This window comes from Grus americana, chromosome 13 (genome assembly GCF_028858705.1).
Source record: "Grus americana isolate bGruAme1 chromosome 13, bGruAme1.mat, whole genome shotgun sequence".
Taxonomy (NCBI): Eukaryota; Metazoa; Chordata; class Aves; order Gruiformes; family Gruidae; genus Grus; species Grus americana.
In genome coordinates, this window is record NC_072864.1 from 2,443,837 (window position 1) to 2,467,004 (window position 23,168).

General features: G+C 38.3%; 1 protein-coding gene across 3 annotated transcripts in view; it reads right to left on the reverse strand.

Moving 5' to 3' along the window:
* Nucleotides 1–23,168, reverse strand: part of BANP (BTG3 associated nuclear protein) — a 151,929-nt gene that overhangs the window by 82,041 nt on the left and 46,720 nt on the right. For all 3 annotated transcript variants that reach the window (XM_054840761.1, XM_054840759.1, XM_054840760.1), the window contains exons 7-8: nt 18,948–19,187; nt 1,552–1,719 (exon numbers count right to left, since the gene is read on the reverse strand). In XM_054840761.1, coding sequence (XP_054696736.1) covers nt 1,552–1,719; nt 18,948–19,187 — 408 coding nt within the window. The remainder of the gene's footprint in view (nt 1–1,551; nt 1,720–18,947; nt 19,188–23,168) is intronic.

Sequence of the window (23,168 nt, forward strand, 5' to 3'; positions counted from 1 at the left end):
CTTAACCACAACAAAAATAACCCACCAAAACTTATTATTTTACAGCCTTCTGAGGGCAAGAACTCACTGAGGCTGAGCCTGTGTTTTACATCTCTACACTGGTCTCCCTAAATCTCCAAACCAGGAGATTAAAGATTAATATTTTTAAATAATAAATCTCAACAACAGTCAAGGAGTACGGTCTAATGAACACAGGCCCATAATATCCACTTACTACTGCATTTTTATTCTAAAATACTGATTGCTAAGAGACTGAAAATAAAAATCCCATCAACATATATGGCTTATGGTTATCATTACGTTGATTAGTTGTTTTAATTTGAGAATTTTGGATACGATTCCTAGTTCCAGCACATAAAATTTTCCATTGAAAGCAGATTTTGGCATTCTTTGCATGAGATACAGTGGTTAGTGTTAACATGCAACCAAAAATTTTATGCAGGCAAATAAACTTACTTCCTTTTCTTTGGGCTCACTTCCAAAACACTGGTTTTAATATATGATGTACAAATGTCCCATAACACTGCTTTATATTAAAAGCATGAGCCAGAAATGTCCTATGAGAACACTTCTTAGGTCAGTATTTTTCATTTGTTATTATTATTCATGCCTACATACCTATATGGAAATATAGAATCACCTACAACATATTTAATTTCTTCAGAGAAAAATACTTCAGGAACAAAATTTAGCATGTCCTACTAAATGGTGTGAACACACCGAGAAAGATTTACTGACTTGACTCCTCTTATGAACATCAGTTGCAGAAACGTTTTGACCTTCTACTCAGAAAATTGAACATGGTAAAAAAAAAAAACAAAATTCATGATAGCACGAAGCTGCACATACTGAATTTTTTTAGTTAACACATGTGGACAGATGTTCTCAAGCATCCCAGTGAAGCCAAGCGTTCAGATAACGTGCAAATCAACAAAATCAATCTCTTTGGAGTGTACTACCCTTTCATTTCTGGCAAATCTGTATTTTACTACTGTTTTAGAGACAGACTCCCTTCTTCATCTTGCTCCTGTGAACACACGCACAGATCTCACGTCCTTTCTAGGACCGTTAATGCACTGCAACCAGGAGCGTGACCGCAATTTGTAGATGAAACAGGATTAGAAGCTCATCCTACCAAGGACCGGCTTTGGAACAAGTCCCACGAGGCTGCGCAGGACTCCGAACGTACCTGGAGGTGGTCGGTTTGCACTGAAGGCTCGTGATGATTTAACTACAAATGGTTGGCTTCACTTACTACATGGATACGCTCCTTGAGGAGCACTGTAGACATACATACACTGTAACAGAGGCCTTTCTGCCAATGATAAGTGGTACTTGAAAAAAAAATAATATACAGGACTATAAAATCTACTCCAAAAATTTTGTTACACAAAAATATTCACATTTGTAGCTACTACCTGCACCTGTTGTAAATATAACTTAAGATCCAAGTAATTTTCAGGTATATTGAAAAATAAATAGCATTATTACCGTAAGTTTCCATTTCTGTTGGGGTTGGTTTGGTTTTGGTGGGTTGGTTTGGTTTTTTACCTGAACCACTGTAAGACGATGATGATGGTGTTCGCCTTGAAAAGCTTTTAACGGCAAGACTCTGCCCTCGCTGTTTCCGCCTCCAAGCTGTTCGGCATTTGGAGTCTATGCTTTGCTTGATTCGATACCAGTCAGATTCTGTGATTCCGAATTTGTAAAATAGGTGACCTGTAATTACAGAGAAACACAAAGGGGTGAAAATCAGCATAAATCTGTATTTTCAGGAAACGCATAGATGACACACAGTCACACGCACAAGGTGAACAAAGCAACTCTGAAAAATTTTAGAACTGCCCTCGTGCTTGACGCTGCCTAAAGCAATACAATGACATTACAAAAAACACCAAAGCTATACAGTGATGTGATTTCAACTATTCACAAAATTAAGTCATCATACATATGCACAGTTATGTATTTTAAAATGTCAGTGATCTACGAAATTTTCTAATTTACGCCTCTGTCCGTGGAAACTGCACTATTACATTCAAGCTGTGCAACACTGACTAACAGAAGGATCCAGCACCCCGAAGCCAAAACTGCATAAAGCTTTATTTCTCACTGATAGTGCCCCGCTATACGTGTAAGTCTGATAAGTAGAAAGCCATAGAAAGCTCCCTATAAAAAAACCTCTTTTAAACCTCAGTTCGACAATTCATCAGAATCCAATAAAAATGCAATACAAAATTAGAATCTTCTGAAAACGCTACTACTAGTATTACGTCATTTAAAGAGCCACATTATGCACTTTGCAGCATGTGGTGCTAAGGTGCCGAACTGTTACATAAACACAACGTTGACTCCTGAGTAGATCTGAGTATTTTGAAGCAAAGCTCATACAGATTGAGTCCTGCTGCCAACTCAAACCAGGTTTGTTATCATGTGCAACCTCTGCACCCAAAGGGGAAGCCTAGTTATACGAGAAACAGAAGGAGCAAAAAAGACTATTTCAGGTATGACAAGAAATACTTGTTTCAACATCTGGACAAACGGCTCAAACTGGGAAGGAAACCTATTGTGCATTGTCAGCTGTTTCAAGGTCCTCCTCATATTGTTACATACTTTTATCATTTCATCGTAAGCTTCCGAGTGGTTTATAGTTTGCTTAAAGCATCCACAGTTGAGAGCATTTGATGGTATGTTAAGAGAAATTCATAATCCTCACAGCTGTACGAAAAAACATTTGAAAAAGTAAACCCAAAGGTTCAAAACCTGTGAATTAAAACAGAACTATCTGAACATTTAACATTCCTTAAAACTTCGGTACTTCTAAACTTTCCAGATTTAGACGTGCAATACTGCAGTTAAAGAACAACCCAAAGCTGTAATACATGCTTTTACTCAACATGACTATGCTTGAGGGATCTCCAAGATTGTTATTCCCCCTTTTAGTATCAGTTGCTTTCCATACCCTGAAAAGTAAAATAATCTTTTAAACCTACTGGGTTTTCAATCTTACTCTCAAATAGAATCCTGATCCTGTGAAGTACTTGCTTAAGCTGCTGCACAGTCCTACGAACAGGATACGGTCTGCTCCTGTAAAACAAATGATTTGAAGCCTACCACCGCAAAAGTCCAGGTTTGCACAAACCAAGAGCTTTGTACCCTCCTTTGTATTACAAATAAGGCCAGAGTCCTCAGAAACTGAAATTTGCAGGTTACGGATCTGACATAGTCGAGTGGAGCACTGCATCTCTTAAGTTATCATCATTTTTTCAGCACATCTGTTTTCCAATACTCTTTTTTTTTTATATATATAGATCTGTTCAAAAATTAATTTGAAATAAAGTAGAGAGCGTACAGGAGGAAAACACTGGCATCAAAATGCTAATTCAAAAGTGCTTTAAAGGCCCCAAGATTTCTCACTTCAAGTGACAGCAAGCACGTTACTTAGGGATTGCTTTACAACCCCTACATTATGTCTCCAAAAAGGAGGTGGGAGTAGGAAAGGAGGAAAATCGACTGAAATTATCATCTGCTGCTGTGCAACAGTTTCCTTTCCATAGGTGTCAGCAAAAGGAAAGCACATTCTGTATTGTAAATACTGAGACCACATTTCTCAGTGTAATCTATTACTAATGTGCACTACACAGAGAAATGGGTTTATAAACGTTTGCAGTAATGTCCAATAAAAATAGTTGTGCTTTAACTCTTTATACGGCTTCAGCTGTCAGTACGTACAAAAGTACTTGTGTAGTCCCACATAAAATAGTCATATGCTCTGCGGTTATTTTGAAAAAATGGCCATATTTCATTCATAAATACATTTTAATGACTTTCACGTTGTATGCTGCTCTGTTTAGAGAAGTGACTGAATCAACTGTAGGTCAGAGAAAACTCTGATAGAAAAGCAGTCTAGCTAGAGATTTTAACTATTACAGTGTAATCCATGGGATATTCCAGGGTGTCACTTAATCCAAAGAGGAATCAAAAGCAATGTAAATTATTTGGGATGGGATAGCCTCAGGTGCGGTGAGCTGTTCATACTAGGACACCCAAGCCGAGTAGGACAAGAGCTTGAGAAAGATGCTGAGTGCCAGAGCTGTGACATAAAACGTCCCAGAAACGGCTCTATTGAGGGAAGACAGGAAAATACCTTCTTCTTTTTACTGATCACAAAAGCTATCATTTAATCAATGTCATAAGGAAAAGCCATGAAATACTGGATAGAGAGACCACTACCTTCATGGAGAGAACATGACTACAGAGGAAAGCATGGAAAATAGGTAACAAGCTAAACAGGGTGAAGTCGGAGAAGATTTTAGATTAGCAAGTCCAAAGACACCGGGCACAGCTTTCCAAAGCCAGGCGCGCTTCCTTCTTTCCCCCTTCTCATGAAGTTCCTACTGAGCTGTTACGGTGGTCGAAGGTGTAAAACTGGTACAGACGAAACGCCTGCTGTTTGCACAGATTTTTACTGTAACTGCGTACTCAGTCACAGTAACTGCATGTGCAAATGAGGCATGAAAAATTAGCCCTTAAGAACAAAGATAGTTGATACAAAGGTTAAATGAATTTCAGATGTATAAATCTATTCAGTTGGTATTACAATCTAAAATGTTATTCTACGAACAGGTCTTTAGCAACCACATTTCATAACAGTCCACCGATGACTGAAGAAAAATCTACTGCTAACGACAGCGGGATATTTTTTAAGCAGATAAAAAGTTCACCATAACATTAGAAATATGTTTTACCTGTAGTAGAGAGATACATCCCGAAAACATGTGCAAACAATATTAGAAAACTGAAGCGTGCTGACTTTCTGTTCTCTACCCATAAATGATCACATGCAGAAGAGCTTTCAGCTGTCTCATTCCGAGTATGTCAAATACCAAAAAGAAAAAGTAAGGCAGGCAGCACTAAAGCAAGACACTGCAAATGAGACTTTTAACCTGGGGAAACGCATATTAGAAAAGACAGAAATACTTCAGCGAGAAGGGATTTGACTTTTTCGGAACATTTGCTAGTCAAAAGCAGCATGAAGCACTGTAATTTGTAAGCAGCACAGTATCTATGAGCCACATCACAACCCTGCTAAAAACACATAAAAAATACATTCAGCAATATAATTCAGCACTTTGGCAAAAAGACAACAGTATTTTGGAAGACAGATGCACTTCTACAAGGAGACTGAAGTAAAGGATTTAGATCATCTAAGGATGGCTGACTGTTTTTAGCGATCTTTTTATTTAAATGGTTGCCGGTAACATTCAAAACAAAGGATGTGCTTGTTTTTAAACACTGAGGGTCCAAAGTTTGCTTTCTTTGGGAACCTCACTTCCTTAACAAAGCTTTCTATGAAAACACACCAGAGACTTAAAATAGTTCAGTTATTTAACAAATTGCAAGAGCTTGAGTGATTTCTATAGCCCAGATACATACTAGCAGCAGCTTGGGAGACAAAAAGGTCTGCACAAAGAATTCCCGGAGACACGGGCTGTTCTGAAACGCACAAAAAGGAAATCACTTTGGTTTGCAAACAAAAACCAACGTTCAAGTCTTATCAAGCAAAAGCTTAGGAAGGTGTGTGTGCATTGGGAAAATTAAAGAAGTTGGCTTTAAAAACCAACAGGTGCATCATGCTGAGTTCTGCCTTCCACATCCTAGATTAGAAACACAGCACATTTTTGCCGAAGTTCCTATAAAAACTAGAAAGATGACTGACACAACGAGGTCTAGAATGCTTCTTGTGCACCGCAAAATAAATCTTCCTGTAGTTCAAAGGAAAGAAAGGAGAGGAGGAAAAAAAAAAAGCTTGGAAATGCAGTGAAGATGATCTGGTGCAAACACAAAGATCGTCAGCAATGATGTCTGAAATGACTGTACACTCCCGAACTTTTGGGGCATTTAATGCACAAAACAGGAGGAGAAAGGGTTGGATTTTTTCAAAACCAGGGCTAATTAGAAAAAAAAGAAAACCCCATGAAAACAACGTTCCTGAGAAAGTAATTCTCTCTTAAAGGTCACAAGTCAGTCAGCAGACAAAACAATCCACATAAAACATTAAATTGTAAAGAAATTTAATTAAGAACAAATTGAGGGGGAAGATAAGGCATTTGTAATATCAAAACCAGACATGAAGTATTCCATCTTGATATCACATTTAAAATCAGCCCACTAAAGAACAAACTTCACATCAATAGCTTGCATTTGGATATTGCTAAGTCGTGCTGCTTCCCATTCTCCAGAAATACCAGATTTCTTGAGCAAATTAAAAGGTAAATCATTCTTTTCAGGCACTTGGCAGTGTTCCCTTTGCTGCCCTTTATAGTGAGATGGCAGAGACTTTCCCTCTGTTGTTGTTACATTATGAAAGATTAAAGCATTACCACTAAAGAATCTCAACAGCCACATGTATAAAATAGACATATTTACATTAAATGTGCAATCCAAAGAGATTTGGTTAACTGTTCCTTCCATTTTCAAATTCAACATAATTTTTAAAGTCTAGAGAAAAAGCAACAGGATGTCATTTTCAAAACTCAAGTGATTAAACTGATTAACACAATCTTTTTTTAATTGACAGGAATATGATGGATATTATGAAAAACAAGGGCTTCGGATTCTGCCTGCACAGAATCATGAAGAGGGGTGATTATTTGGGGGTTTGGCTAACAAAACGCATTTTTTCACAGAAGGGTCATACATTTGGAGTTCTTTTTATTAAACGAATAGCGTATGACAACAAAATCTGCTGTACTAAATATTGGAACGGCGGAGGAAAAAATTAAGCACCTCTGAAGTTACTTCTTGCGCCTTAAGGCTTCAATTCTTCAAACGTAATCATGGTCATGCATTGACCATATTGAAACAATTTTAAAAAGAGTAATTGTTTACTCATTTGAGGGCTGGGGTGGGGGGACATGATGTCTACAGCTGGGAGGCAGTTTTCCCCTCCAAAAGTCAGAAGTGTTTAGGGTTGGGCAAAGGGATGCAGGAGGGGAGAGCGACATCGTCCTCGGTCAAGGGAAACTCGCCCCGCTGCAGTCGGTGGGGTGGCAGAACCTTGGCAGCTTCTCCAACGTCACATGCTTGTGAACGTCGATCACGTCGCCAGATAATCACTTCCCATAACACTGTTCTCATCCACAGGCTAAACGACGTCCAAAAAGAGATGGGGGGAGCCGTTAAACACTTGGAGAGAGCGAGCAGGGAAGGAAAATTCAGCTACCAAGCAATCACTCTGTTTTCCATTTTATTTCTACAGTTTCTTTGTTTAACTATTACATTCACATCTTTCAAACGGCTATAAATTTATAGACTACAAGAGACTAGAGTGGGCACACGTTGCAGCACTATATTCAGTAGGTACCTGAAATTCCATTCTACTACACATACCTAAAGCGTTTACTAAACCTGTGTCAGTAACCGGAATATTTTAAACAGTGAAATATAAAAATCAAACATTATAAAATGTTCACAAAATCTGAACTTTTTCAGGAAATTTTCAATTGTCAGCTTTTAAAGAAATGCCCTGTTTTCCTAGGTACAGAAGATACGGTTAAAGAGGAATTCTGCAAATAAGATTCCATAGAAAACAGGTTATTTTATTATACTCTTCAACTAAGTTATAATAATACATAAACCTCAAAATTTCATGTTAATCAAATCCCCTTCTACTTGGGACAGTAGGAACTCAACTCTATACCAGAGATCATGAGGAGTCATAGCTTAGGTAACTTTATGACAAAACACGTAACTGCTAATTTTACAACACTGCTTTACAACAAATACCTAGAAATATTTTACCTACAGTAAGAAAATTAAATCCGTCATGACAAGAGAATAAGGCAATTCATAAATACCACTAAGAACACAATTGAAAAAGCCAGGCATGTTTGAGGAAACCCTCCAGATATGAAAAACATCAGTGAAGTCAGTGGTCTTAAGTGCAGGCATGTGATTAGACAATTTAGGGAATAAGGACTAACTTTAGGGACGTCAAAAATTCTTTTTTCCAGGAGTGTATCGCTCATATTGCATAGTTCTCCTGGCTTCCAGATGCCATCATGATGTGGGTGTTATACAAATACACGCGTCAGCACATTAAGGAACCAAATTCTGAACACTGTATTTTCATACCTTTTACAAGATAACTGGAACAGAAGCGAGACTGTGGACAAAATCCCCGTAACGCAGGTCTCACAATTACCAAGACGCCATCTGCCCCAAACTATGACTACCATAAATTCTGCGAGTTCAAGAACGGGATGGGTTGAGGTAACATCCTATCCCTCATTGCTTCCCTTCTGAATGAAAATCTCCTTCCTAATATATACAAAAGCAGGATGGGTTAGCTATTTCAAGAAAAACAACAATTTAAAACGTTTTCTCATCTCAGCTCCTAAACCAAAGCCAAGTTCAAATTTTAAGTATCTGTCTGGTAGGAATACTTTCTGGGATCAAAAGGGTGCATTTTGATGAACCAGCATCAAAGCAAGCCACAAATGTTAAAACTACAATCAGCAACTATTTATAAAATGCTAATTACACTGTTCAGACAATCTGCTGATTACAATTCTATGCCAATAGAACACTAAACCTTTTAGAAGAACAGGCAAGAAAGTTTTCCTCAGTAATGTCAGATTACTCTATCTTGTTGAGGAAACATTTCAGAAATGAACTTGTTTTAAATATCTACCAAGCAGAATAAAAAGTGTTTGCGCATATAGGCTTGTGTCGTGAAAGTGAATTATTCACCGCTTCGGTTGTTACAACTTCCTCTGTCAATCGGAAGCTGCGGATCCGATGATTTGGTGGATGCAGACAGATGGCTGCAGCCACATTTATTATTCGCATTTGTCTCAAGCAAAGGCCTAATACAAGAGACCATTCACCTTTTACAAGTGATTGCTAAAAGTCTTTCTGCTTTGGGTAAAATACGGAGTCTCCAACATCCAGATAGTTTTTGTTGGTTTTTTGGGTTTTGTCTCTTTTAAAAAAAAAAAAAAGTTACGAGAAAGCAGTACAACCCAAAAGGCATGAGGTTTCTCTTTCTCTGTTCTTGCTCTCTGTAAAGCACAGATAGAATGTCTTATGTTTTAAAAGACTTAAAGCATTTTGAAACTAAATGTTACACGAGAAAACTAAACACCTGTTGATGCTTATATGCAGATCTGGCTCAGATTTCATTCTGGCAAGGTGCTGTTAAAGATATAAAAACTAGCTTCCAATTGTCAAAATATTTCACATCTAATTTTATTTTATTCAAAGTTCATTTGTCTGAATATTTCATTAATATTTCTTTAGAACATTTGCCAGAGCATTTCATTTTTAACAAACCACAGAACCACAGGGAACATGAAATTAAAAATTATTTTAAATGCCATTGTCCTACAAATTAAAAGGACCCACGTAGGTCTACAGGACCCTACTAGAAGTTTCAAAATCAAAAATAAAATTACTTAGCATCCAGAATCTCCAAATTCCACCAATGTATCCTCTTCCAAAACAGAAGAGCTCCTACATTCAGACACACCTTATCACCTTTCTGGAAAACCAGCCAGTTTATTTTTATCTAGTTTACCAGGAGCAGAACCTGTTTGCTTTAGACTCCTCCAGAGACAGCCATAAGCATGCAAATAATGCCATCTAGTGGAACGTCAAATTTACCATTCTGGCAAGAAACGGCAGCATTTTTATCCGTGCATGTGTATACGTTTGCTCAATCTCCGACTCCCTCGCAGCACGCGCCAAGTGCTACAAAAGGTTAGCAGAACTGCAGAAGCAGGGAGACGCTGTGAAATGGAAGCGAGCGAATTAATCGCTACAGGAATAGAGTATTTTTGATGTTCCTGGTTGCACACTTTGATTGAAGTGAGTTCCACAGTAGTGGCTGTAAGGCATTGCCCGTAAAGATCTTTTGAACGCTTTTCTCTGGTGGTGACAGAATAGCAACAGCTGCATAAATCTAACTGTTAATAACCGGAGTGTAGTTATCAAAACCATCAAGTGTCTAAGTCATTAAATGAATCGATCGACCTCGCGAGAAAATAATCCTAGACTAAATCAGAGGTTTTACAATCTGAAAATGGAAAAGTCTTCATGTCATCTACTACAGACTTGCTTCAGTTCACAAATTACACGAGAGGTATTCCACCACTGGACAAATGATATATGTTTGCTTGCAGGTTTTTCTTCCCCAATTTTTAAAGAAAAACACATTGCTTGCTTAAAAAAAAAAAAAAACAAAAAACAAAAAAACAACAGATTGCAAAAATCCAGAGACACAGCAAATAAAAAAAGATACCTTGAAAAAAGAAGATCTATGTTTCATTTCCTCCCAAAATATATATAATCGTGCAACATTTGGGTCTCAGTATGAAAGCAAAAATTACATACTTCATATAGCTATAGCTGTACAGCTAAAAATTGCAACGGCAGCATTCCATACAGACTGCACAAGCGTTTTCATCTGAAATGGCTTTTCATGAAGATTAGGACCTAAGGACTCCAACACTTGTTTGACTTACCCAGCCACTAACAATCTCCTTCCAAATAAAATACCTAATGCACTCACGATAACTATTACCTTCTCTTTGCATAATAAAAACGCGCTTACGGGCTACCATGCTTTTGAGACTTCAGTTACATTTCCCATTTATTTTTTGCACATTGAAAAGGTCAGAGCATTCATGTACGATCAGAGTGAGCAAGCAAAGACCTTGCTACTTCTTTAGCTCACTGGGAGAAACGATCCCACCAGGTTTATCAGACGTTGTTCTGGTTTGGAATGGAACATACGTAAGTATATGATGTGTTTATTGCCAAAGGATCAACTTACTGTTTGAAATCAAAGTCTGATGCTCAAAACAAATGGAATCACCTAAATTGAAGCAATAACGCTGGATCGAAATAAACACTTCTGATTTTAAGGAGTCGCTGCCAATAACCACACATCAGGTCATTTTTGATAGCCACAATTTTACGGAGAAGTTGATTAAACAGCTGTTTGTCTTTTCCCCAGCAGCACAATGCGATCTGACAGAACCAGCAGCAGAACCGATGGAAAAAGGAGGGTTGTTGCTTTAACCACCCCCTTCCCGAGACATCCCGTTACATAAGCCCTCACCGCAGTGCCTCGGGAGCCCATCTGGATGGCAAACGCCACCACACGTGCCGCCAAGAAAAACTCACTTATGAATCAACAACGAAAATTTCTCCCCTTCCGAAGGAGCTTGTGGGTTTGGAAAGGACCGGCACGACAGAAACCTGAACGCTGCGGGAATTTATTTACATTTTACTTGCAGTCAGCTTGAAGCATCTCCTCACTTCACTTTTTAACCCTTGTGAAATGGGGAAAAGAAAGTTCAAAGCCAGGAAAGGAAAAGCTATGCAACTTTCTGGAATTCCGTTTACGAGATTTTGTGAAATCACAGCTCTCCTCGAACACAGCAATGCGTTTTCCAGATGAATGTACATTATTTTTACACTGATTAATCTGTGTTTGGTGGCTGAGCTGCTCTCAGAATGTCAGGGATCAAATACTTTCTTAGACTCTTCATGTCTTCTAAAACCACACCGTAAAAGTTCAATTTTGTCATTTATAGGCCTTCAATGGCAAAGAAAATATCTATTGTCTGGAGTCCATTAGAAGCTCATTAGGATATTTTATTTATGCAGGGACTGAGCCTAAGTGATACTGGGTAACCACCAGCCTCTTCTACACACGGTGAGAGTAAAGCATGCTCTGCATCCTTCTGAATTAAGGACACCACCGCTGCACACTGGAGTAACTACCCTGCAGACAGTCATAACACTGGAAGAGTTCCGTGTCTGGAGGAATCAGCCCAAAGAAAACAGTGATTAGTACAACCGTGATACAAAGGGTCCTCTATTTCACTTGTGACTTCATAGCTCAGATGGATCTTCAGTATTGATAAAGATGATCCTTGGACATCGCACTCAAGACGATTATAAATGGTCCAATACTTCTTGCTGACATCAGGGTTTGGGGTTTGGTAATATATGACTACAATATGACTTCTGAAATCCACGCAAGACTCCTTTGATTTCCATTAGAAAAAAAAAAGAGCACTCGTTCAGCTAAATTATCGTATTTGTAGCAGTAACTTTCCCAATGAAGACATCTTTCTTGCAAATTACCCAACGTGGCCCTTTTTTCATTTAAACTCACCGAGAAAACTGCTTCTATGCTCCCAGATTTATCTGAATGTTTTTTAGCTGCCTCTCAAGAAGTGAGGACCAGCACACTTCAGCATGTGCTTTAAATAAGTCTGGCCAAAGCGGAAAAGTATCGACAGGATGGAACAACTGTGCATCGGCTGGAAAGAGATGGTCCAAGTGACCTAATGCATTAGTTTTCTTCTTTCTGCAGAGTCTACGAACTCACAAATGCTTGACAGCACACCACGCGCAATCAAGTTGCAGGCAATCACAGTTGCGACTGACAGGCTAAGCAGCTGCTTACGTTCAAGAATGGAAAATTAAATTCGTCGCTTGTATAATGCAAGAACAACAAGAAGTGTGAGAAGGAGAGGAGAAAACACACTGCCAACGATTTATTTTATTTCCCAAAATTGCTGCCTTTATTTCGGTTTATTAAACAGTAACTGGCCAGGAAAGTAATTGAAAAAAACATAAGTGCCCAGGAAAGAAGAAAACAACAGCCAGCATTAAATTACAGTGCTTACATAAAGTCGGTAAGCAAGTGCCAGCATTGATGCCATTTATGAGAACTGCGGTGCTGAGATAAACTCAATGGGTTCTCATATTATCTTCTTGCCTAGCCTCAAAAGAGGTTATCACTTCCCTCCATGTGGCAGCATTTAATTGATTCACAAAGAAGCAGCTATTTGGAACTGAATTGCAGCTCTGAGGAAGACAACATGTTTGCAAAAAGCAGCACTGCTGCATCACAAGGCCTTTCCCGAGGGTGCTGTACAAAAAAAATTAATGCTTTTTGGATATGAGAGAAGCACAACAGAAATGCTTTCTTTCACTTCTAGCCATTTAAAGATGTGCTGAACTCTCAGGCTTTGCTTCTCACTCTCTTCTTGAATATGAGATCGTTCAACACCTCTGGAACTCTCCCTCCTCTCTCCCCAAGCTCTGCCCCTAACAACAGTCACCACTCGTGGACATCAGAGAGAACCACCACGCAGCTTTCCTGAAGTTGTCAGACAGAGATGGTCCACTCAGTCCGACCCAGAGCAGAGGTTCTAAATAGCACACAGCTCAGGACCTGCCTCGGCTCCCCCATGTGCCACAGGCCTCATGCTGCAGAACTGGGCAAATTCTTGTCTGCTTACACTCAACCCTTCCAACTGTAACATGGAGTTTGTCCTACCTCTAAGCCATGATCTGGTAGTTGAGGAGAAATGCACTACAGCATCTGATAACACCACAGTCCTCAAAGGAACAGGCTGAAGCAAATTTTTGTTTCCAAAGAGCTACGGTCCATGGTATCTATTACCAGGAGAAGAAAATGTTGGCAAGAAGTACTTCCAGGGACCACGAGATTAGCTCATCCATGCGGATACAAACCACACAACTTCTTTTCAAACTACTACAGTTTGGAAGATTAGTTAATGTCCTATATAATGAAGAAACAGAAGCACGGGTTAAGCAGAAAACATCAGAGATCCTCAAAAAATAACTAGCTTGAGCACTGCCACTAACCCATTCCTCTTCCCCCCAAACCTCCAGGGCATCCAGAGCGTGACTGATTCTTGAGTTCACTGCTCTGTAAGGGGGGATGGATTGAAACGACTATTAGCAATACAGTCGCAACAATCCAAGTTACAGAAATTCATCCATTTCTAGTGCTGATGAAGTATTAAAGAGATAGGATGAAATGCCAATTTAAAGAATTGTGAATTTTTCTTGAAGTTCTCCAAGAGTCTCCTGATGGAATCCAAGGTCTAGATGCACGTCTACAATTGCTGAGAACCAAGGCTTGTAGCGATCTCTGTTGCATCGAGGTGTAACACTGTTTTAAACCACTGACTATATATACTATACACTCCGACAGTTACGGACTAGTACGATATTCAGAAATGAGACACATGAAGCCCAGAATTATAAACAGGAAATGAAAGAAGACCGAGAGAGAGTGCAAAAAAGTATACAAAGATTAAGGAGGGAAAAAAGGAGATAAAAGGAAAAATGGGTATAGTTTATAAAAATGTAGCAATAAAAAAGGCTTTTTTTAAAGTGGAAGAATGAAAAAATAGAAAATATTAAATGCATGCTGTATTTATAGTATACACTTTCAGTAACTGTAATGTTTATTTATATAAAACATTCTATATAGTAGCAACAGTCTGCAGTATCTCATACAACAGATCCACTGATGAGAAACATTAGAGCTAACAGTTTGTCTGAGAAGCAACTTACTGCCCTTCCTCCAGTATTTAAAAGCATGAGAACGCTTAGGAAAAATGGAACAGAAGTGTGGTAAATTCGTTGTTTATCCTGCATTGCTATTAAGATCAAAATCTTCATTAAAAGCAAATGAGAAGCTGAAACAGTAGTGACTTACTGCAATCCGCAGATTTTACATGACACAAATTACAAGTTGCTTAGACCGGCCCAATCTGCATTATGTCTGGGTTATGTGAATTAATATATATATATACACACACACACACGCACTCATACACTGATCTGACATACATTACACACTCAAGCAGGAGTCAAATGTGTTTCCTATTACACAAATGTGGGTGGTCTGTTTCTCCAGCAGTATCGTGTCAATTAATTTTGGGAAGCAGTACAGTGCTTAATTCTATTTGACCAGCCCTCTGAAGAGGACATAGCTCTGTTTCATTCTTCTATCAATGTGTATTAACATCTCTTTCAACTAGCAGAGTAGCAAAGTGGTCTCATCTTTCCTGGAAGCAGTATTATGACACAATAGAAACACTGAGGTTTGATGAGCAATTTCTTTCTATTCTACATTTTTAATTACATCTTAAAAAGTAAAGTTATGTGCTATTGGAAACAGAATATACATCATTTACCATATAGTTAAAAATCAGACTTTATCATAAGGTATTTTCAGATAACACTTTTTTCCTATGTTATTTAGTGACAGAGATGAAATAAATGTTAAGTCATGAACAGAAATGGGGAAAAAAAAAAAATCTATCACTCTACGAAGTAGAGTAGTCTTGGAAGCAGATGGGAAAATTCAAGAGAATAGTACTAAGCTGGCTATAACAGCACTCATACGTCTGCCTCCGCAGCGCCTCCCTCTCTGCGGGTGCTGGGGGTTTGGTGAGGTTTTTTTGTTCTTGTTTGCTGTGGTGGTTTTTTTTTAAACAACAGTCATGTCCCTAATGTGAGAGTTATTTCAATATGCATCAATGGTTCCCTGAGCAACAGACAACTGTATGGAGCTGAAAGAGGCTTTCTAGTGCCCAATACTACAACTGAACTAAGGGCACGGGTTCCCTTAACAGAATTAGTGAATTTATATCTCCTTCCTCCACCCAACCACTTGTTCCGCATTTAATCTGTATGGACTGATCTTCTAGTCTCTTGTCATAATTGGCCAAAACTGACAAATAAGTTAAAAATTATTGGTGATAGTCAGCAAAAATATACGTGCAGACACAAGAGGCTGTCACAGAAGTGACACACTAACAAAGTTACGCACACAGGAAATTACTAATGTTATTTTGGTTTTATTATTTTAAAGAATAAGAACTATTGATAGATTTTCTTTTATGAACTTCAGAAATCCTGTCAATTTTTTCCAAGACATGTAAAATTATCCTTTGTGTTATAAAGTTTCTTATAAATGCAAAATTCTGAATTTGGAAATCTGTTTTTTCAAACTCATTTGTGGAGATTACTCTAAAATCTCAAAAGAGCCAAACCTGTATTTTCTGTTACACAAAGAAAATTACAACTGTGGATGTTCTTATATCTTATTTCACCAGAAAACATCTACATTTTTAGTAGGGCTGAAGTAATGAGCTACTTAGTGACATATAGTGTGTTTAAGTCATTTTGGTTTCTTGCCCAAAAACTCTCTTCAATACCACTGCCACCCCACAAGCAAATTTATACCACAAGTGTAATTTATACTTCCAAAGATAAACTTTCATCTCTCTTGCGGTAAACCTCATGCAGTATATCAAGAATTTTTAATAAACATACATCTCTTCATTTTCTAGTTTCTGCATATTATACAAAATATTCTCTCCATTAAATACAGATTTGGTTGGTGTTTTCTTTTCCTTCTAGAAAAAGAAAGGAAGGGAAATCTTTCCACTGACAAACTGTAAGAAACTTGAAACAAAAGGAAAAATAAAATCCGTTAGATTGGGCTTGAGCTTTTCTAGCTATGATTGGCAAATGCGAGGCTGACGACGTTAGATTTTTTCATTTAAGTTAAAATAATGCATCAAAGTATTACTGCTCAGAGCAGAAGCAAACCATATTGTTAGAACAATCACCTAGTTTAGTTCCCATGCTAGCGCTGCACTCAGTTTTTGGTAGTTTTTATGGAAGAACACTTCACCAGTAAAAAACAGATGGTCTGTGGACTAGTAAAGCAAAGTGGATATGGCATGGTAGGGCTTTCCCAGTACCCCTCTGACAAGTATTCGGGATGAAGTCGTGGCACAGCTGAACATGGCCAGAATCTCATCCTCGGAAGTGATGAATGACTCATGTCATTCATAAACAGGCTACTGAAATCAAATTTTATCTCAACTTAATTATTTGCTGTGATGACATATTATTACATGAAATCATCATCTCTGGACCAATGTTGTTATTATTAAATCTGCTGCTTCATCCAGTTTACATACATTTTCTTCAGTTGTTGCCACAGGATTCTCTGTCATTGCTGACAGCAAATCTCACCAAGCATTAACATTTTGGTACCCAAAAAAGCGCACTGTGTTCAGATTCACACAGGGTGTATTTTTTCCAGAAGGCACGCACCATCCCTCATTTATCACGGACCAGTTCCCAAAAGAGAGCAACACACTAGACACCATGAAGAAGAAATAAAGATACGTTTCAGATACCTGGATCCCAAACCTTCCAAACTGTGATTATGACGTCAAAGACACAAACAGCACTTTCTGTGCCCATCATTCAGAATAAGCTGCTGCTGCTTATGATCCACTGCTGTTACATTTCTGGCTCTCCCAACTGCAGGGATCACTTCTATAATCCCATTTCTTCATGGTCAGAATGCCTCACATAAATGACATAATCCCTAGCTCAAGCAGTCAGTCACACAAGCACATTCCTTCCCCTTGCTCACATTTTCAAAAACCTGTTCTTCCTACACAAATAGTTCTAAACTCACTCATTTGATTTGTGCTTATAGATTTAAGGGATGGGGAAAAGGGTTGCTAGTGACTTGCTTCAACATTGGAGCAAAGGAAGAAGGCTGTGCTTTTCTTGATGTTTCTAAAAACTATTGTAAAAAACCTCTAAGTTTTAAAACCACAATGGAACAAGGTCATTTACATTGATGAGATCAATAGATAAAAAAGGTTTTGGAGATCAAAATTAAACACCATCTCCCTTAAAAATACGTATTTAATATATTTGCAGGAGAAACCTGAAGTCATCTGCTTCAAGTATGTAACGAGACAAAGACTGGCCTAATGTCACAGACTGAACGGGTTAGATTTGCCTATGAATTTCCCTGAGACGGCCAGTGAGTTACTCGAAGCAAAAGCAGGTCAATAGGACTGCATTTCCTCAGCTCAGCATAAAAAAAAAAAGCACAGCAGTCTCATCATCGAATATTCTTCATATTTTCTTCCATGTAACTATCAAACACATTGCCCTAGCAGAAGAATAAAAACAAAACATCAAATTCTTCAAACACTGTTCAAAATAAGCTCTCTCTGGCTATGTTCTTAAGCCTTAATTGGCATTTCAAATTGGCAATTGCATACAAAACACTCTAGTATAACAAATTATTCCCCCTCTACTAATCCATTGGTGACCTACATAAGATGTGACTATAAAGAATCTTTTAACAGTGAGATCTACTGGTGTATTAAAATCTAGTTCAATTAGTAAAACTGGTCATTTTTAGACTCTCATTCCACGCTAACAGTTAAATTTGTTTGCATGCGTAGCAAAGGTATCTCACAAGAGCTCTAACACTTGTGTCAGGTGCTTGGCTGTTTGAGCAGCCTTCGCCTATCTCCTTTACTGGAAAATACGTACGCTATAATGCATGGAACAGACTCACCGAGTAATCCTCTACTACAAGTCAGAGCAAGATGCATACATTCAGGTGGTTCTTCACTCAAAACTAGTGGCTATGCCTACTATATTCTATATGCAAAACACATTTAATTCCTTTTAAATTGCCAAAAATTGCATCTTCAATATAAGTAATATTTGTTTGTTACTGCATAATAGCTTTAATAACCAAGAGATTCATGCAGACAGAAGTACATTAGCATCATATGCATACCTGTTATAAATCCAGAGACTTTATACTTACTCCTTTAGTACATATTGCAAATTTCCTCCATCTCAACATCAGCAAGTCTTTTGAAATGATACACACAAATGGGAAGTCAAAAATTGAGATTCAAGACCGTACTGTTCTGAGCACTTGAGCAATACTTAAATATGTAAAATTTATTATTTGTTCCATTATCTGAGAAAGTAATATTTCTCCAATATTTACTACACTTGTTGCGCTCACAGCTGGTAGTTGCAAAGAAATCTGAATTCAGACTTCAAGATTGAGGAATTTCTGGTGAACACCCACAACAAACTAAATAAGCCCATTAGGATTCCTTCATAAACAAAAGCGAACAAAACATCTGTCTGGCAACAATACATACCCCATTCTTACAAAAGGTAGTTTAACTGCAGTAGCAGACAGTTTCTGTCTTATCCACACAGTATTAATTCAGAAGTTTCAGTATTATACTCACAGCGAATTCCGTAAATCATGAGAGGATCAAGTTGCTTCTTCCCATGCTTGCCCTGGCCCGAAAGGTTGGAGATGGCCTGAATTTCCCGATGGAAGAGATAATCAAGCAATGTCAGTGCCATCTTCTCGGCTGTGCGGCAGTTCGTGCTGATGTGCAGCATGTCAGCAGGGGTGATGGGGCAACGGACCCGCATCTCGGGATTATTTTCATCTCCGAGCCATGTCCCATTGGGGTAATCCTCTAAAAAAAAAAAAAGGAAATTCTAATTGTGGCACAAAATGAAACAGCCAGGTTCAAGTTACAGTCAACATTTCTTAAGTTATCGTGAGCTCTTCCAGTTTTCTTCGTAGTCTCCATAAACTTCTTTAAAATTTAGCACAATTAACAGGCTCACAGAATTTGCCACAGATAAATCATTCTCAAATCCACACCAACGGTGACCAAAAGTTATTGCCATTCATGGTTGGGCTACATGAGGAAGTGGCGCAATTAGTCCAGATGTCTAACTCGCTCTCAGGTATCTTTTTTTAAGTGTCTCATACTAGAGGACACCAGCTGAAAGAGCACACTATATTCAGTGTTCTCGTTCGTGACAGTCATCCTCTAAGAATGAAGATTACTAATTTCAAGATGCTAACAGCTTTGAATCACATTTTTCCCCCAAAACATCAGAATAAAATGAGTCTAAGCAAGATTATAAATTCAAGAAGTTATAATCAATAGTGAGCAGTAACTTATTTCCATCACTGAAAAGAATATTTCAAACAACAACAATCATTCAAAATGTAGCCAGAGTTCCCAATCAAAGTGTTGGTCTTCCTTCAAATCTACCAGCCAGTAGTCTACAGTATTTCCTAAACACACAGTTTACCAAGGAACAGGCCCAGCATAAAGATAATGAATCAATCACTAATTATCTGCCACATACATCTTCCCTTCTATTCAAGTATAAGGTCATTAGCAGCAGAATCTATTTTAATGTTACCCACCGGCAGAACTATACCTAACTTCTCTTGTGTAGGCACAAACACACATATATAAAGAAGGCTTTTGATTTTTGTCTCAGCCTCTCAGTTTAGCAGAAAAAAAACCCTATTCATTTTAAGATGAATACTAAGTCCTCACTGGAAATTAATCTTTGCAGACAATGCCAGAAGTTAGCGGTTCCAAGACTAACCAGAAACCAGAGCAGAGCTCATAAGGATGACCGATCCCTACTGAAGTGGAGGATGCAACACAGGACCTAGGATAAGACTGTTGTTCCAGATAAAAACAAAATTTCCAGTACAAATCTTGACAATGCTAATAGCAACTGGACAGAACAACATTCCAGTACTATTTCAATGTTCACTGACACAGACCATTTGGATTTGATTTCTACGTTTGCTCAGCTTTGTGGAGTAAAGCAAAGCTTCCCGACGTAGGAGTCACTCAGCCCTTCCCTAACTAGAGCTTTATGTCGTCGTCGTGTCACACACCTTCGGAAGGGTAAAAATGTGAACCAGGTCATTCAATTACATGACTTATCTTTCATTAAATGCCTTTAGAGTTTCATGGTATATATGAAGTCACGAATTCCTGGTTTCCATAACCCTTCTAGTCACAAAATGGGTGACAGAGTGCAGACAGATGAGCATCTCCCGTGTGACCCCTGCGCAAGCAGCATCTTTATTTCCAAGTATCAGCACAAGTTAAGCAGCTTGTATTTTACTAGACTACAAGCCAAAAGTGTGCAATAAAAATGTAACATAAAAGCAACTCAAACACTAAAAAACACTTTTCCAACATGACCTTTGGGTTGAGTCACACCACATGTCAGATGCAAGTTTATTGCAATGAATAATGATAGTATGAAGCAAATGTTAGGTTATGCAATACTGATACATCATTACAAACATGAGATTATCAACGATGATAATTTCTAAGGAAAAATATTTATTGCTGACATATGCAGCAGCTAGTCCCTCAAACTTTTTTCTGGTGAAATCAGAACTTAATGCTCTGTTCTGAGTATTTTTTTTATACACTCACACATTTTTTTTTTAGATATATATTTGAACTTTACTTTTTATCCTGAACTATGTAATAGGGCACACTAGCTGTTTTCTGCTCACAGTACCAGATGCCATTTGAAAAATAAGGTGGTTCAGATTAATTATTACTTGTTTTGAATGCCACTGTGTCTGGCCTTACCACAAGTCTGGTTAACATTATCAGGGAAAACAACAGTCTGTTCCTGAAGATAAATTGACTGTTTTATAAAACTCTGGGCAGAGCTGGCAAAGCAAAACCATCCCTGCACAAACGTGTAATTTTTTCAAAGAAATTCTAGGAAGCCCGAGTAAATGATTCTACATCCTATCAAAATCTTACTGCCTTACCAGTTCACAGACTTACTATTAGAGTTACTACTATTTCTGGAACACCTTTCACCTGCAGTCTTGTTTAAAAAAATGCTATCAACCTACATGAACCAAAGATTTTTTTCAATTTGCAAAATCATCTCTTTTTTTATTACTGGCACGGAGTCTAGAACATACTGTTTTTACCACGTGCAACTGTTCTTTTATTGCTAACAGCCTGGAAAAAAGACATTATCTTGTTATTCTGACCTACGAACACGTGCCCCACATTAAATTATCTCTTGCATTTTCCTCCTGCTTTAAAAAGCTTTAAAAGCTTCAACAGAAAGGGAATTTGCTATAATCATTTTGCATTAAGTGGAACTTGCATGACTAAAGTTAAACATGACTCTACTGTCTCACTGCAGCTACTTGAGGGCACAAAGGCTAAACTATTCCTTATCGTATATAAAAATAATTCCTACCAGCCTGCCAACACATCTGGCACTTTGCATAGAACAAATATGGTGAGATTGGTACATAAAAAAAACGGTGGAAAAAAATACAGTGCCGGTTACAAGGGAGGCAGAACTGCTCTGAACAAGTGGTGCGGTATGGCAGAAGACAGACTAAGGAAAGGGGAAAAAAAAAAAAAGAGACTAGGAGTTTGACGGAAATTCTCTCTGAACAATTAAGTACATAAACGCTATCAATTAAAGCTGCATGGTTTGAAGCTCCTAGCACTCCAACATTCTTTTATGCTTACTGAAATGGTTCTTTACATGTATTATCAGGCATTATATGTAATATCTAGATAGAATCTAGATGAGTCAGGTTATTCAGTACATACAATGTAATAGCCAGATAGCGAGTCAGGACTCCACTAGGCACTGTACAACCATACACAGCTGCTTCTGTTTCTTAAAGGCCACCAAAAAAAACCTAACTTGTGAAGGGTTGGGGAGGAAGAATAGAGTCAAAGAACACTCTTTTCTTAAAAATAATGTGCACACACTCATCCGTAACTCAGTTAACCAAGCACCTTTTCTGTTCTGCCCTGAAGTATTTTTCTTTCAGTAATTTTCCTAATGGCCTTGCTGTACTTTGAACACATTTTGAGTGCTATGTGCAAAGGTACTTCCTTGAGTTTCTTTACACCAAATATTGTATCAGAGAAGTGGCTCTTGATCATTTCTACTTCCAGTGTTAAAAGTGCTGACATTTTTATCTGATTTCCCCTCTGTACTCAGAAGCTCATTTCAATGACAGACAAATTTCTAGCTCCTCTTCACTATTTTTAAGATGAGAAAATTTGGCTTTATCTCCATTCTACTGAATCCAGAACTAGTTTGCTTTTCACCATTGTTTTAAACTCTTTTTTACTGCATTAAGTCCATTTCTGTTATCTCACAACACAGCTGACCGTTCCTCTGTTCCGGCAGGCACATGCAAGAAGACGAGAGGCGGCTGGTGCTGCAACACAAACGAGCATTTCTACGGGAACAGGAAGAGCGAGCTTTAAGGTTAGTATCAAGAAAAACCTATGTCAAGGGAACAAAAAACAGACAAGACTCGCTGTGGCTTTCAGACTCGTTCTTGACACGTGTATGTGTTTCCCTGCCCGGGGAGATGACGGACACTTAACTGTTACTCACATCTTTCCATCAGGATACACTCCCCTGGTTTGACATGTGAGCATTAGCAGTAAGGCTAGAAACAGAGCCTGGCTCTGCTGTCTCGCTAGGTGCTGCCAATCACTCCTTTAAAACAAGGGAAAACAAAAGGAAACACCTGCCCACATAAACACTCGAGTTAACACGTTCCATTATTCCCAGTAGTTGTGTTTATTTTACTAACAAGGCTGGGTGCAATCTGGCAT